The 15,184-nt window shown below is 42.5% G+C and overlaps 1 protein-coding gene across 1 annotated transcript in view; it reads right to left on the reverse strand.

Moving 5' to 3' along the window:
- Positions 1–1,611: 1,611 nt before the first annotated feature.
- Positions 1,612–15,184, reverse strand: part of RIT2 (Ras like without CAAX 2) — a 178,754-nt gene continuing 165,181 nt past the window's right edge. The window contains exon 5 of the mRNA XM_037373951.1: positions 1,612–2,224. Within this exon, the coding sequence (XP_037229848.1) occupies positions 1,997–2,224 (228 nt within the window). The 3' untranslated portion in view covers positions 1,612–1,996. The remainder of the gene's footprint in view (positions 2,225–15,184) is intronic.

Consider the following 15,184-nt stretch of genomic DNA (forward strand, 5'->3'; position numbering starts at 1 on the left):
AGTAATTTCTATGGTCTCTTATGCATGGAACGACTGCTTCTTTCCCCTCTATGCAGTGTGCAGTATTGGAACAGTCACAGATGTTTCCCCTTGTTATTTATTGTCTCATTGCTGCCATCTGTTCAGTGCAGCCTCCTGTTGTCTCTCCACCAATACTTAGCTCATAAACTCTTTGGACAAACACATCTCTTTGTCTCTAGGATGCTTGACCTAAAATCTGTGACAGTACAGGTTAAATAACAGTAATTACAATACTGTAAATGCAGACTTCAACTGTTGGAGGCAGGAAACAGAATATTTACCTTAAATGTGTGCATGTGTTTGCATTCCTCTGAAATAACCTTTCCAAAACAGAAATATAGACACATATTAATGAACTATATACATTAAAGTAGTACTTTTGTAGAGAATTTTTGACAAGTCAAAAGAATTTCACTGGATTTTGTTCAATGAAAGGGAAAGTGGAGAACAAAACATAAGATTGTAATGAAATTAAATTCATGAAACCATAAACTTTTTGAGTTTAACAGAGCAAGACAAATCAACTGCCCCCCAAATCATCCAAAATATAATTAGATGAAACCCTACAAAATAGTGAAAGGGAAGTGAAAAAATGAACATCAACTAACAAGCATACATATTTTTCTAATGATATTAACTGTCATTCCAGAACAAACACAAATGACACTAACTACTAGTATGGTTTCATGGAAATCACAATCTTTATTTTTTGACAAAATGTATGCATGTTTCAATTGTAAAATTTATAAATAAAGTCAATAGTAAAAGAAGCCCGGGGAAAAAAGTCGATGAGACTATACTTCATGGCAGCTTTAAAAATGGGTATTTAAAAGATCTGTCCAACTGCTTGATCAAATGGCTCACTTGGATGGTCAAGGCCTGTGAAATATGGTGACTGACCTCATGCAATTCTCTAGTAAGCAGAGGGCTGAATTCTATATTCCATATGTTACTACAGGCTGGGACAGAGCTTCGCTGCTCTGGGAAGCATCAGACAGACAGTGCCTTTGTGCGCTCCTTGGTGGGATGCAGGACGGTGGCCAATGCTGAAACCCTGACACAGGCTGCCCAGACAGGTGGTCAATGCCCCATCCCTGGCAACATTCAAGGTCAGGTTTTATGGGGCTCGGAGCAACCTGATCTAGATGAAGATGCTTATTGCAGGGGGGTTGGACTAGATGGCATTAAAATGTACTTTCCCACCCAAACTGTTCTATGATTCTAATGCACTGCATGTCTGTAGGATATGGCACCTCTGCCAGCCAGTCCTGGTGAGTGAGCAGAGGAGACAGAGCAGTAAGAAACCCGGGAGCCTCTGGATGGCTGGTGCATGACTTGTGCTATGCTTGCTAACCCTTCCTGCTAAATGAAAAAGAAACAATGAGGATAGGGCTCTCCTGGGTCAAATCTGGGAGCCCCCAGCATACCCTTTGGGCCTGGTTCACACATACATTTGCACACAGATACGCGCATGTGTGCTGAGTGCAGTCTAACCCTAAATCTACACGTGAATGCAAAGCTGAAGGTCAAATCCTAAAGTCCTTGAACAGTCAAAATGTCCATTGCTATCAATGTTATTAATTCCTGGAATGGTGCAATGTTCCATGCATGTAGAGAGGAGGCAATAAGTGCATCCCTTGTCCTACAGCTGGTGGAAGCTGGTTCTGCCTCGGATGCTGGCTTAACTCCTAGTGTTCAAAGACCAGCCAGGGACCACAGGTGAAAATACACAGTATTTTCTCCACTCAGATTTGCAGATAAGGGATGAAAGGGTGTGCTAAGTAACTTTATCTATAATACAGAGGAGCCACAGGGCAACCATGAATTGGGCCTTCAGGGAGCTACTTCTGGATGAGGGCTGAAGGGAAGGAACTCCAGGACCTAGTCTGGAAGATGCTGTGTCAATGCTGTCTTTTTTTAACTGTTACTGGTTACTGTGGTCAGCTCCTGATGGGTGGCTCATGGGGAACTGCCATCAGGTTGTACTTTCCTTTTTTTTCTTCAGAGATCCTTTCAGTTTCCGCCACAGACTATCCTTCCTTTTCATCTTCTTCTCTACCATAGGCAGTGAGGACTCTTTCCTTCGGATTTCCCTCACTAGTCCATGAAAGACATCATCAATGTAGAAGCGGAGGGCAGCTGACGTCTCAAAAAAGGAACAGGAGTATTCTCTGGCTAAGCTCATTCCTTCTTCGGTCGAGACCTACAAAGAAAAGAAAAGTCCATCAGTATTGCCTAATGCACAGAGCAAGAATCAATAAGAGAACATTACAGTACATACAGTCTTACTTTTTGGATACTGCAAATCACTAACCTTTAATTTTACAGGAAAATATTCTAACAGTACCTGACAGAGAAGATTCAAGAGTGAAAGGATCAGACTGAATCCATGAGATGTTTGAACAGAGCATACTGGCAATATTCACGTGCTGGGGTATATTATTTCCCTAATTCTGATGCATCAATTGTTCCATGCAATTCCTCTCTTTACTGAAGTAATCCTATAGTTTGATAGTGCTGGTACCTTTATTGCATAGATTGGTACAGCCTACACAGAATTACAGTGCTAGAAAATCCCTGTTCAGCATTAACCTAATCCTTGTGGCAACTTGACTTTTTAAGCAGAGCTTTCATAGCTTAAGATTTTTCAGTCACATTAATTTCTGAACATGCCTTGAAGTGTTCTGCTCTTGGCAAGCCTGTAATCTTACCACTTAGTTCATGCCTGAGCTGTATGAAGATCCAAAATCTATTTGTTTTTCAGCTCACTTCCCCTAAGTGGCTTCATGTAATTGTTCTCAGAGAACATGGAGGAAATGTGTCTTTGTATTTTGAGGAGCTGCAAGGGGAGAAATCACCAGAAATCTAGAGGGAACCAGGGCAGCTCTTTTTAAATCTCCCTGCATTTTGAAATAGGTATCTTACTCCTAGAACTTCCATATCACCTACCTCTTGGCTTTTGACCTGCCAGCCGGTGAAATGGAAGGGTGCTGAGCGTGCTGATTCATGTATGGTTTAAACAGAGTTTGAATGTTAATCATAAGGAGTACCACGGCCTACCACTTAAGGTACTTTTCACATTTCAGGAGTTCAATCAGTAACACGTAGCAATTCTGCAGCAAAACAGGGAGCAAACCCTATGAGTATCTAAATGTTAAGACAGCTTTCCAGCCAGCAGGCTATTCTTCCCTTTCAGTCTCTGAACATGAAATGGAATGAATAAACTGCAGGAATGACATATATGGTGTATATTTATCCATTACTGGATGTGGCAGGGAACATTGCCACACAGGAGGAGGAAAAAGTTCAGGTACTTAGTGTTTTCTTTGTCTCAGTCCTTAATAGTAAGAGCAGTTTCCCTCTGGGTACCCAGCCCCCTGAGCTGGAAGACGAGCAGAGAGCAGAATGGAGTCTCCACAGTCCAGGAGGAACCTGTTAGTGACCTGCTCCTCCACCTAGATGTGGGGCCAGGTGGGATCTACCCAAGGGTACTGAGGGAGCTGGTGGAGGATCTCACCAGGCTGGTTTGCATCATTTAACATCAGTCCTGGCTAACCATGGAGACTACGTGAAGGGCTGGAAGGAGGATCCAGGGAACTACAGGCCTGTCAGCATAACCTTGGTGCCATGGAAGGTGATGGAGCAGATCATCTTAAGCGACATCACACAGCATGTGCAGGACAACTGGAGGATCAGGCCCAGCCAGCATGGGTTTATGAAAGGCAGGTCCTGCTTGATGAACCTGACCTCCTTCTACAGCAAGGTGACCTGCCTAGTAGAAGAGGGAAATGCTGTGGATGTTGTCTACCTGGAACCTAGTAAAGCCTTTGACACCACCTCCCACACCTGCTGCTTATGGCTTGGATGGGTGCAGTCTGCACTGGGTAAGAAGCTGGCTGGACAGCTGAGCCCAAAGAGTGGAGAACAGAGTCACATCCAGCTGGCGGCCAGTCACAGGTGAAGTTCCCCAGGGCTCAGCGCTGGGGACAGTCCTGTTTAATGTCTTTATCCATGATCTGGATGAGGGGATCAAGTGCACCCTCAGTCAGTCTGCAGGTGACACCAAGTTGGAGGAGAGTGTTGATCTGCCAGAGGGCAGGAAGGTTCTGCAGCAGGACTAGGCAGCCTGGAGCGATGGGCCCAGGCCAGTTGTGTGAGGTTCAACCAGGCTCAGTGCCGGGCCCTGCCCGTGGGTCACACCAGCCCCCCGCAGCGCTGCGGGCTGGGGCAGGGGGCTGGGAACTGCCTGGGGGGAAAGGGCCTGGGGGGGCTGGTCGGCAGCCGGCTGGGCATGAGCCCCCCGTGTGCCCAGGTGGCCAAGGAGGCCAGCAGCATCCTGGCTGGTGCCAGCAGTGGTGTGGCCAGGGGGACTGCAACAGTAATTGTCCCCCTGTACTGGGCACTGTTGAGGCTGCACCTCAAAACCTGTGTTCGGTTCTGGGCCCCTCACTCCAAAACAGACCTTGAGGTACTGAAGCTGTCCAGAGATAGGCAACGAAGCTGGTGAAGGATCTGGAGCACAAGTCTTATGAGAAGCAGGTAAGGGAACTGGGGTTGTTTAGCCAGGAGAGGAGGCTCAAGGGGGGACCTTCTCACTCTCCACAACTGCCCAAAAGGGGGTTGTAGCCAGTGGGGGTCAGTCTCGTCTCCCAGATAACTGGTGATAGGACAAGAGGGAATGGCCTCAAGTTGCACCAGGGCGGGTTTATATTGGTTATTAGGAAAAAATTTTTCCTTGAAAGGGTTGTGAAACATTGGAACAGGCTGCCCAGGGAGGTGGTGTAATCACCATCCCTGGAGGTGTTTGAAAAATCCATAGATGTGGTGCTCAGGGACACGGTTGAGTGGTGGGCTTGGTCGCTTGATGACTTGATGATATCAAAGGTCATTTCCAGTCTAAATGTTTCTATGTTTCTATAATCAAATTCTAGGTCAGAAATTACAGCCTTTCATTTTATTTGTGTATCATGATTTATTCAAGTAACTTTCCAAATATATGAATAAAAAGGCAAAACGTAACTTTGGCATTGCCTTGTGAAAGGCTAAAGAATAGGCTATGAGAAGTCCTGATTGCTACTGTACACCGCAAGACTAATTATGGGTTTCTGTTTTCTTATTTCTATATATCTTGATGCTTGAAGATACAAACTCTTTCATACCTGCCATGAGGAAAATGCCATTTATGCTCAAGTTATGACACCAATTAATTTTTTTGCATCTGTCTGTAAAGCTGGACACAGAAACAGCATTTGGGATGAAACAGAAGATCAGCTCATTCCAGTCTGAAGGTAAGTCTGCAGTGAGCATCTATCTGCCTAACACAGACCACACAATTCCTACCCATCACCTTTGCATTGTCACACACGTTGTAACTTTAGTAGGATCATTCCTCTACATTACAGTCATAATCCTAATTTAATTAAGAATATTGTAAGGGTAAGCAGGGATGTTGTATGCCAACCTGAATAATACTGGCTGACACAATGAAAGATTGTTACCGCTTTCCAACTGCTGTAATTGCCAACCTTTAGCAAAAGGAGATGGGTAGCAATATGGTCCTTGTTTTCCTCTGGGCAGCTGTGTAAGCAAAATGCGTGATTCAATATCTCTATTGGGCACCATAGAGAAATTGATTGTCTGGATAGAAGACTATTTTGGTCTATTTCGGACTTTATAATCATTTTTTTTTCCTTGCTATGCCTTGTTTGAGCTGAAGATTTTTTTTTTTATTATTATTATTTTATTTAGTTAAAGACACTGCAGTTCTGAGCAAATGATTACACAGAGCTGCAGTTTCAATGAAGATTTTATACATTCATTACCAGAAAGGAAAAAAAAAAAAATTCCGCATAAATTGAAACATCCTTATGTTAAAGAATGGTAAGGTCGTAAATAGAGTGCAAGCACAGCAATACTAAAAAATAAAAAGTTGCCCCTCTTTTTGCACTGTGATTTTCCCTGTCTTTGTTCCTTTAATTCCTCCTTTTATTTTATTTTTTTTTCTTTTTGTTTCTTTTCTTTTCTAGGATCAAAACTATGTTTTCTCCCACCTGCATGGAAGAACAACTACAGGGAAGATATGCTATTCTCTGTAATGAAACAAGACTGCTAAGAGCTGTGAGGATGGGAGAATACTCAGGAGAAATAAATTGTGCAGAAAAACTTCCTCCCAGTCTCAGTGTGGCTGGAGGCTTGTAATGGCCAAATCTCGCTGAATTTCTGTAAAATATAAAAACAAAAACAAAACAACGAAAGTTCTGTTTTGGACTCCAGCTTCCTGCCAAATTACAGAGACAACATTGAAGTTATTAATAGCAATAGTTCATTTCAAAGCATGGTATTTTTCTAAAATCTTGCCCTCAGGAACTGATTAACTGCTTTGGTGAAATTTTATGAACTAATTCAGCATGAAGAGGACACCTGGCACAAACAATTCCAGGATGTTTAGCTGAAGTTTTTCAGCTTCAAGGCTGAAGACAGGCTTCTCTGAAATCTAATGCTGTCATAATTACCATTACTGCTTCCAGCACCAATGAAAATATAGCTATAGTGATTTAATTAATCTGTTTGCTCAAGCAACTTAAATATAGAGAGATGTCTAGAAGAAAAACACACATTTTTCTTTCTGTTCATAATTCGATCAAGAGGCTGGACACCTATGGAATGAGAAACAAGGGTCAAAGCCCTTGATGAGGTCACTGATGCCCACATAATTCCAGGTATTTACCTTGTTCCCATCTTATTGCCAGAAGAGAAACTATATCATAGAAATCCATCCCATATTTGCACAGCTCAGGGACTTGTTGACAAATTGCAGCTCCTGTGGGTCTGTATCAGTGGAAGATATGATCTGTCAGCACGACATGGACAGACAGGTCAGGGAATGAGGTCATGCTATTGAATACATATCTGGGAAGCAGAGCTTTATATCTCATCTTTGGAATAACCCTCTGTGATTGAATCTGGCATTGTTTCTCAGATCTCATGTAATACTGGTTATATTGATTCCAATTTAGCTTGTTCCTTTGCTGGTAAACCTTAAGAAGGGAATGAAAGTGGAAGGTGGAAGACTGGTGTAGTGACGATAATGAAAAATAAAAATTTAAGAACTGGCAGGAGCTTCCTGAGCTTGATCCAAACTTTTAAAACTGTGATTGGGTGGGGTCTGAATCAGGACTTACAGAAGCAGGGCATGAAGCATAACCAAAGAGCAAGATCCCCCCAAGAAGGCCAAGTCCATAAAATAGGCAATGAAGCCTCATGACCATGAAGTGTGAGCCCCAGGAAAACAGTCTTTTCACACCTTCCTTGCAAAGTGCATCATTCTGAGTACCCATTTGGGCACACGTGAGTTGAGGGAAGAAGATATACCAGTTACAACAGCATGTGGACTGTGGATAGCACATGGGACTGTAGGCTGAATTTGGGAGTTCTTCATCTTTGGGTAGTTCAGGGCAGCTGGAACACGGTGCAGCTTCATACAGACAGGAGGTATTCACTGGCTGCAAACTGCATTTTATTGCATCAAGATTCTGTTTGTGGTTTTTGCAAACCTCCCTTGGAAAATTACAAGTGAGATTAAATGCAACGCTGACAGCCTGTGAAAGCTGTGATGGATGAGCTGCCATCTTTAAGACAGCCGGTTCTCCTCTAAGGTCAGTTTCTGCACAACCACAAGTAGAGCACAAACCCATTTGGGCTGGGTGGTGGGTGGGGAGGCAGTGGCAATCATAGGCCCCCATAGGCAGAACATAAAAATATCTGTATCTGATAAGGAAAGTGCAAAGAAACTAAACAGATCAATAGTCGACCTCTGCCCTTGGACTGTCATTAGCTGGAAAATCTCCATCAGGATCAGACTATTTTGTGTTCAGCTTTGTCTCTCCTTTGGTCAAGGCAGCAAGAGAAGCATCCTAATGTAGCTTTCATAGACAGAGATCATATTAGCAGAGTCAACAGCATCACCTTGGGTGAGCTAGTGGTGGTCATCATGCAGGAAAGCAATGCACTACCACTCATGCCTCTCACCCCTGCAACAGCATGGTCTACTTCAAATGGCTTTTGCAGTTTTTCCCTCTGTGACTGGGACCTCCAGGTTGCCATGGAGAGGTCTGGAGGCTTTAGGTGGAGTGCTGAGGCTTGAAAGGATTCTCCTAAATTTTTGTAACAGACTTCCACCCTAGCAGTCCTCATTAACCTTGCAATGGGAAACTGATAATTATAGACCCAAAAGCTTTGTTCTATAACTTTCTTTTTGTGTGTGTGTGCTGAAGACATGTGGTCTTGATCACTAATTGGAGACAGAAGGGGACTGCTTATCTAAATCCCACTAAGGCTAATAGGAGGAATTCCAGTGTTTTTTTGAACAAGCTCTGTACTTTTGGCAGGTAATAACATATGTGAGCTATAAACAACAAAAGGTACTTTTTAAGAACACAGGGAGGACAGCAGCATTTTGAGCAGTCTTGTTTGCACCACAGTAAATAATAATAATAGTGGGAAAAGCTACAAGTACTCTGAATTATGTCTAGGAAGACCCTTGTCCTCTTCCTTATCTCTGGTGTTTTTTTTCTATTTCCCAATGGACCCCATTCAAGAAAACAAAAACCAGATGCCAGGTTGTGTATTAGCACCTGGATATCAGTTTAGAGACAGGCAGGCAAACCAGAAGAATCCACACAAATGTTTGGGTCCCTTCCCATCACAGTCCATTCCCTCAGCATATCAGTACAAAAATAACAAGCTTTTGGTACAAGTGTAAATCTATAATATAACACAGAAAAAAAATTGAGAGATCAAAGATATTCACAGTTTCCTTGGTCTTCAATAAATAAATTTGCCAGGAAAAAAAAAAAAATAGGAGTCATTGCATAGGTCTTCATAGACAGTGAATGTCTAGATGACATAGAAAGTGAATATCATCCCAGACAACAAAAAGCAAAAAAGGGTATTGCCTATCTGAAATGAATGATCATTTGTTTAATCCCAGCACTGACCACTGAGTTTATGCTGAAGGCACTCCCACACAGCACCTGCAAGTTTTCTCATTAATGATGAGCAGCAACCAGGAGGACTGACCAATTTTTGCTAGTCTCAGTTCATCCCTCTGTGTATAAGGCACCAGGAAGAAATTAGGTGGCTCCTGGCCACCCAGCACTGACAAGCGTCAGGGACCTCCCCAGCAATCAAAAAAGGGACAAGCTCGATATTTTGACAGATGGGTCTAGGTCTAGCAAAGGCTGAGCTGAGTGTTCCTACATTGCCATCTGTCTTTCCTACAGCCAAAGGCTTTCAGAGTAAGCATTTGATTCCCATTCCGAGAAACATGCAACCCAATCTATTAACCCCAAAGCAGGTCTATTACACCTATGTCATTTTTGACAGTTATTAATTTTTTCATTGCACAAGTGTTGTATCAACAGGCATGGTGGCAGAGACTTTCTACACGCTGGTAAAAGGATCTTTCCAAGTGTGAAATGCTATTGTTCAGGTCAAAGCTCAAATACTGCGATATTACAGCAGTAGCTAGTGTTGAAAACCTGAGCAGAACCAGACAAAACAGAAAACTCGATCTTTCTGTCTTTTTAAGAGAAGCAGCAATGTTGGTATTTGTTCACATAATATTTATCATGGAATATTTTTTAGAAAGAAGAAAAAAATGTTCCGAGCCCTTTCACCCTTCTCTTTCTTCAGATATTTACATTTATAAACTGCCTATCATATTCTTGCCACTAAGCAATGGCATTCCTGGAATGTCAGCCCTATCACTGTCTGGATGACTGCCCTCTGGAGACCAAAGCAGCAGCCTTCCTCGAAGACTCTCTATTTGTGGTTGGTTTTCTTTGTAATTCACACAGCTGTGCCTCCAGGAATGAAGTAGGTTTCCCACCCCATCTCATGTTTTCTCTGTGGTCCCACAGGTAAAACCACAGGGTACCCCATGGTGTGTATCTCCTATATTCTCCCTCCCAAACAGAAGCACTTCTATGATTGATAGCTGAAATGCGGGTCTGTACAGGTGGAGAGTAGGATACATCCTTGTCAAACTGCTGGACCAGTCTCTCCACAGCTGAGATGACGGAGGCAGAAATGCTATCTTCGTAGTCCTGGCGATGGCGAGCCACTTCATCCACTGTTGGTGGTGCGTCGTGTCTCCAGACCACTATTGCCAACGAGCTGGCATATGATGATGGTGCGCCTCATACCAATTTCTGCCACATGGGTCATGTGCATAGGATTTTGTCAGGATCTGTGGGTGACTGTGGATCATCCTGGTCATAATAAATAATCTTTCACAGTTAATTCTCTCAAGTATTGGATACTTTTATTGCAGTCCGCTTGCCTGGGCAAGATGTAATATCCTCTTTGTAGGGATATCTTTCTTTAAACCTAGACAGGAGACACTTTCAGAGGCTGAGAACCTGCATTCATTTTCCAATTTCCTTGTCAATGCCCCCTTCTTTAGTAATTGATCCTAGCTGCTTGGCTTCCCCACCCTCTAATTTTACACTATTGGTCCCATTATCCCAGTGTCAAAGCAACAGGTGTTCACTTGGTTGACAGGCATAATCTTTCCGCATATCCCACAGTTCATTCAGAGACAGGGAGTGAGAGGTTACCTATTGTTCATCATCTCCATCTTGTTCCTGTGATGGGCCCGCTTCATCCTCCTCCTGTACCAAACAAGCTGCTTTCCATTTCCATTTCTTCCTCTGTATCAGGGCCACTGATACTGCCATGGTCTGGTCTTCCGCATCACTTGTTGTGGGGGCCACGGCAACCACAGTGCCCACCACAGAGGCTGGAGTAGCCACAATGCCTGCCATGGGGGCTGGAGCAGCAACAGGGGCTGGAGCATCTGTTGTTTCTGCCACAGAGGCTGGAGTAGTTACAATTAGTCACTTAATTCTCCACCACACTGAGGATGTGAAAACCACATTCAGTATTCCTAGCAATAGAATCAGGACCTGCACTATGGTGGTTCCAAAAGTCCAAAGATAGTCAAAATATCCAAGAAATTCTAAATGCTTCAGTAATTTGGGGAGAAGAGGGAGGTGTAGACCTTACCCATAGGTCGACGTTCAGGAAAAGAACAACCAAAGGTGCAGTTGTCGGCATTCCTCATCAGGGACCACCCGACATACAGGGGTGACATCACCACTAAGTACACAGACCAGATCAGTCTTATGTCCAGCGAGTCCACCATAACATAAACCAGTACAATATAGTACAACACTATAATAACTTTAGCTCAGGTCCCAAAGACAACAAACAGCACAACAGGGAACACATACTGCAATTAAAGTAAATACCACCACCCTGAGACCATGGGCAGCAACTGTAAAAGCAGAGAAATCAGCCCTGTGGCCAGTAATTATCAATCCAATCCAATCAATACTGACAACAATTTTGTTCTAATGAGCTCCAGTTGGACTTGGCGCTATCTGAACCCTCAGTGCCCCATGTTTGGCACCAAAAATAACTGTTGTGGTTTAAACCCAGCTGGTAACTAACTACCACACAGCCACTCCCTCCCTCCCCCCTCACCCTGAGGGATGGGGAGGAGAATCAGAAAGGAATGTAAAACTCAAGAGTTGAGATAAGAACAAATTTAATAATCGAAATAAAATGAAACAACCACCACCACAACAACAATACTACTAATAACAATAATAATCAGTTATAATGAGTAGAAGGGAGAACGGGAGAGGTATGAAATCCAAAGGGAAGGGAGGAGGAAACAATTGATGCATAATGCAACTGCTCACCACCTGCAGACTGATGCCCAGCCAGTCCCCAGGCAATGTTCAGTGACCCCCAGCCAACCCCCTCCTACCCAGTTTATATACCGAGCATGACATCCCATGGCCTGGAATACCCCTTTGGCTAGTTGGGTCCTGGCTGTGTCCCCTCCCAGTTCCCTGTGCCCCTCCAGCCCTCTCGCTGGCAGGGCCCAGGAAACTGAAAAGTCCTTGACTTGGTATAAACATCACCCAGCAACAACTAAAAACATCCGTGTACTATCAACACTGTTCTAACACTGACTTCAAAACGCAGCACTGCACCAGGTGCTAAGAAGGCCATTAACTCTATTCCAGCTGAAACCAGGACAGGGGAAGTCAAGATCAAGTAGAAATCAATTCATGCTGAAAGGAGTGTTGTGGGCTAGGCTTTGTCAGAAACCAGTGTTTTCTTTTCCTGGCCAGACATTCAATATGACTACGTTTCAGGTCTAAACAAATGCACAGTAAATAAAAAAGCAATACAAAAATCCTTGGTGTTAAAATCTCCAGTTTCCATCTCCCTCAACATAAATATTCTGCTTTGTTTCAGAATTTAAAATGGATTTTAAACAGAATTATTGCTTAAAAATATAGTGATGACAGTTTTCCTTCTGCAAAAATAAACATTTTAATCTTATACATTTACAAATGTATACACTGTGGTTATCAATTTGATTTTGGCCAAGATTCCACTAGGATTCACAACTGTTTCCACTGGCACAAATCAGCATTTTTCATTCAACTAACTACATGCACCTTATGTTTTTTTTCCTTATTCACTAGGGAAGCAGGCACTTCTTTTCAGGGGCCTGAGCAACAAATGAGTAACATGCTGCAGAAACATGACAGGAGAATTTCATGTCAACACCATTACTCTTAAATCTATTTGGAAGGCTTCAGAAGTAATTAGTTGAACAAACCTCACTCGGACTTCATGGCAGGCAATTCTGCAGGCTCAGCTTTGTTGGCTTTCTAGATTACAAGGTTAGATTAGATAAAAGCTGCCATACAATTAATCATTATTGCACAGGTATTGCAATTAGTTCTGTTCCTCTTTCTCCCTCCCCAGAGTTACGTGGAAACTGGCATCTCAGAAGAGTTTTCCATGTTTTCCTTCCTGCCTTGTTGCTCTGTGACACTTTTTACTGGTTTCACACTTAAGAATTTTTGGTGACCAGAATGGGGTCTATCATGAATGGCCATGGGTGTAGGACAGGATTAGCAGGCTGGGCCAAGGAGAAGATGTGGTCTTGGTGTACTTACGCACTGACATACTGGATACCACAGAAATAGCACATGGCACATCCTCAGCTGTTCCAACCTGTCAAGTCACCTGCATCACAGAGCCTCAGGAATTCTTTCCTTCCCCTCATAACCTGGCCTTTGCATTTAGACAGGAAGGAAAATGTGGTGTTAGAAATGCAGAAAACAATAGGATTGTCTGGGGCTTGTATGATGGGCTCTGTGACTTATTTTTAGGGGATGGAGGATGGAAAGTGGGACTGTAAAATTAATTTTTTAATTTTTTTAAGGGAAAACAATATGATAGACTTGAGAAATATAAATTTCTAGACAACCAGAGAGTCTCATCTGTTTCAAATTATGCACTTCTCACCTGGTTAGTAACTGAGACAGCACATGAAACACAGCCTAAACTCTCTGTTCTGAGCCAGGAAGGATCATACTTTCATTCAGTCCAACGGAACTGTGAATTGTTCAGGGCTGGGGAAGTAATCTGAGGAAGCATCACTGAATACTTTTCTTAAGCTCCCCACTATTGACCACTGTTGGACATTTGCTCTGAGCTGCTATGGTCATTGTAACACTCTTATATGAAACCTCTAAGCTATTCCTAGCTATTTCATTAAATACATCTGTCTCTTTTTCATAAGATTAAAAAAAAAAAATAGATCCAAATCTAATTCACACGTGAATAATTTCTGGTGATTTTTAGCATCTTTTGTGATGGAGATTACTGCTCAGCACTGATTTCTGTCTACTTTTTCTCTCCCTTTTGGATTTTTTTTAATTTATTTTCCACATTTCAGATCCACACAGTAGCTATGCCACCAGGTAACGCCATTCCTGCTTTGGGCAAATGTTTTGAGTAAAAAGAAACATTCTTCACGCAGTTGCCTAGTTGCAAAGGAAGCAAAACACATGAGGCTCTCAGGTCTATTTTTTCCAGCTTGGGATAATGTTACTTTATTATTTCACAGAAGTAATGCTAAATAATTAAATCAACATCTCATTTCATGTACAAATCACTATGGTATCAGGGTGCTGTCTGAAGGTTAGGCTCTGAAGTTGTTCTGCTCTACTACAGACTGTACTCTTTTGGCTTTGTCTTGTCAAAAGCAAGACTGATGATTAGGTTAAAGCATCTTTATACCAGGAAATGTTTCTAGAGAGATGGCCTCAGGATCTGACTGAATTGGATACTCAAAACCACATGATCTTGCATCAGTCAGCAATAGCTCTGGGTCTAATTCAAAGAGAATGTGGAAGTGTTAGATACTTAGCATCAGTCTTCAAGATGAACAAGCACGAGTCAATTGCTCAAAGCATTTTTCAGAGATATGACAATTTTCTAAATTGTCCATCGTCTTTAAAGGTACTTTGATTGCAACACTCAGCTGAAGGCATAGATGGCCGTAAGATGTTTGCAAGAAACATATATTTCTACATCAGTTCAGCTTGGAACATCCACAGGAGAAGACCACGATTTTGCAGGGAAAAAAGAATAAAAATCTAGGGATTGCATCTTTAAGTTCACAAGGAAAAAGTTTTCAACTTTTTGTAAGCAACCCCCCAAAAAAATCAGTTGTCACCTGCTAACAACAGATGGCTATTAAAAAATTTACATGTAGAAGAAGCTGCAAATGTACCTGATAGACTTTTTTTTTTTTTTTTTTTTTTTTAAAAAAAAAAAAGAGCAAATACAAAGTTAGTACTGTGGAACTCAACACTGAAAGTGATTCCTCTTGCCTTGTGAGCACAAGTTAACTATCAGTCCAATACAGCCAGCTCCCATATCTTTGATCTACCTATAGACTGGTGTAGGCTATTTTCATTTATGTGTTAGACATTAAATTTCCACTAGTCACTTGAGTTCTTTTCTTCATTAGGACTCAGGCACTAAGCAGACTGGGTACCCAGTAAATCCACTTAATATCTGGTAATTTATGCATCTCTCTCTGTCATTATGTTACTTTGAAGGTAAGGGTAACACAGCGGGTAACAGCAATATTTTGTCCTGAAAACACTCCACTGACATGAGAAGATAAGAAAACAGAGCAGGAGTCAGCAAGGAGGGCAGACCAGGGCGCTGCTGTTGGTGTGCTATTTTCCACAGTTACCTGCTGAAGACTGGGAAATTC

Source organism: Falco rusticolus, chromosome Z (assembly GCF_015220075.1).
Source record: "Falco rusticolus isolate bFalRus1 chromosome Z, bFalRus1.pri, whole genome shotgun sequence".
NCBI classification, from domain to species: Eukaryota; Metazoa; Chordata; class Aves; order Falconiformes; family Falconidae; genus Falco; species Falco rusticolus.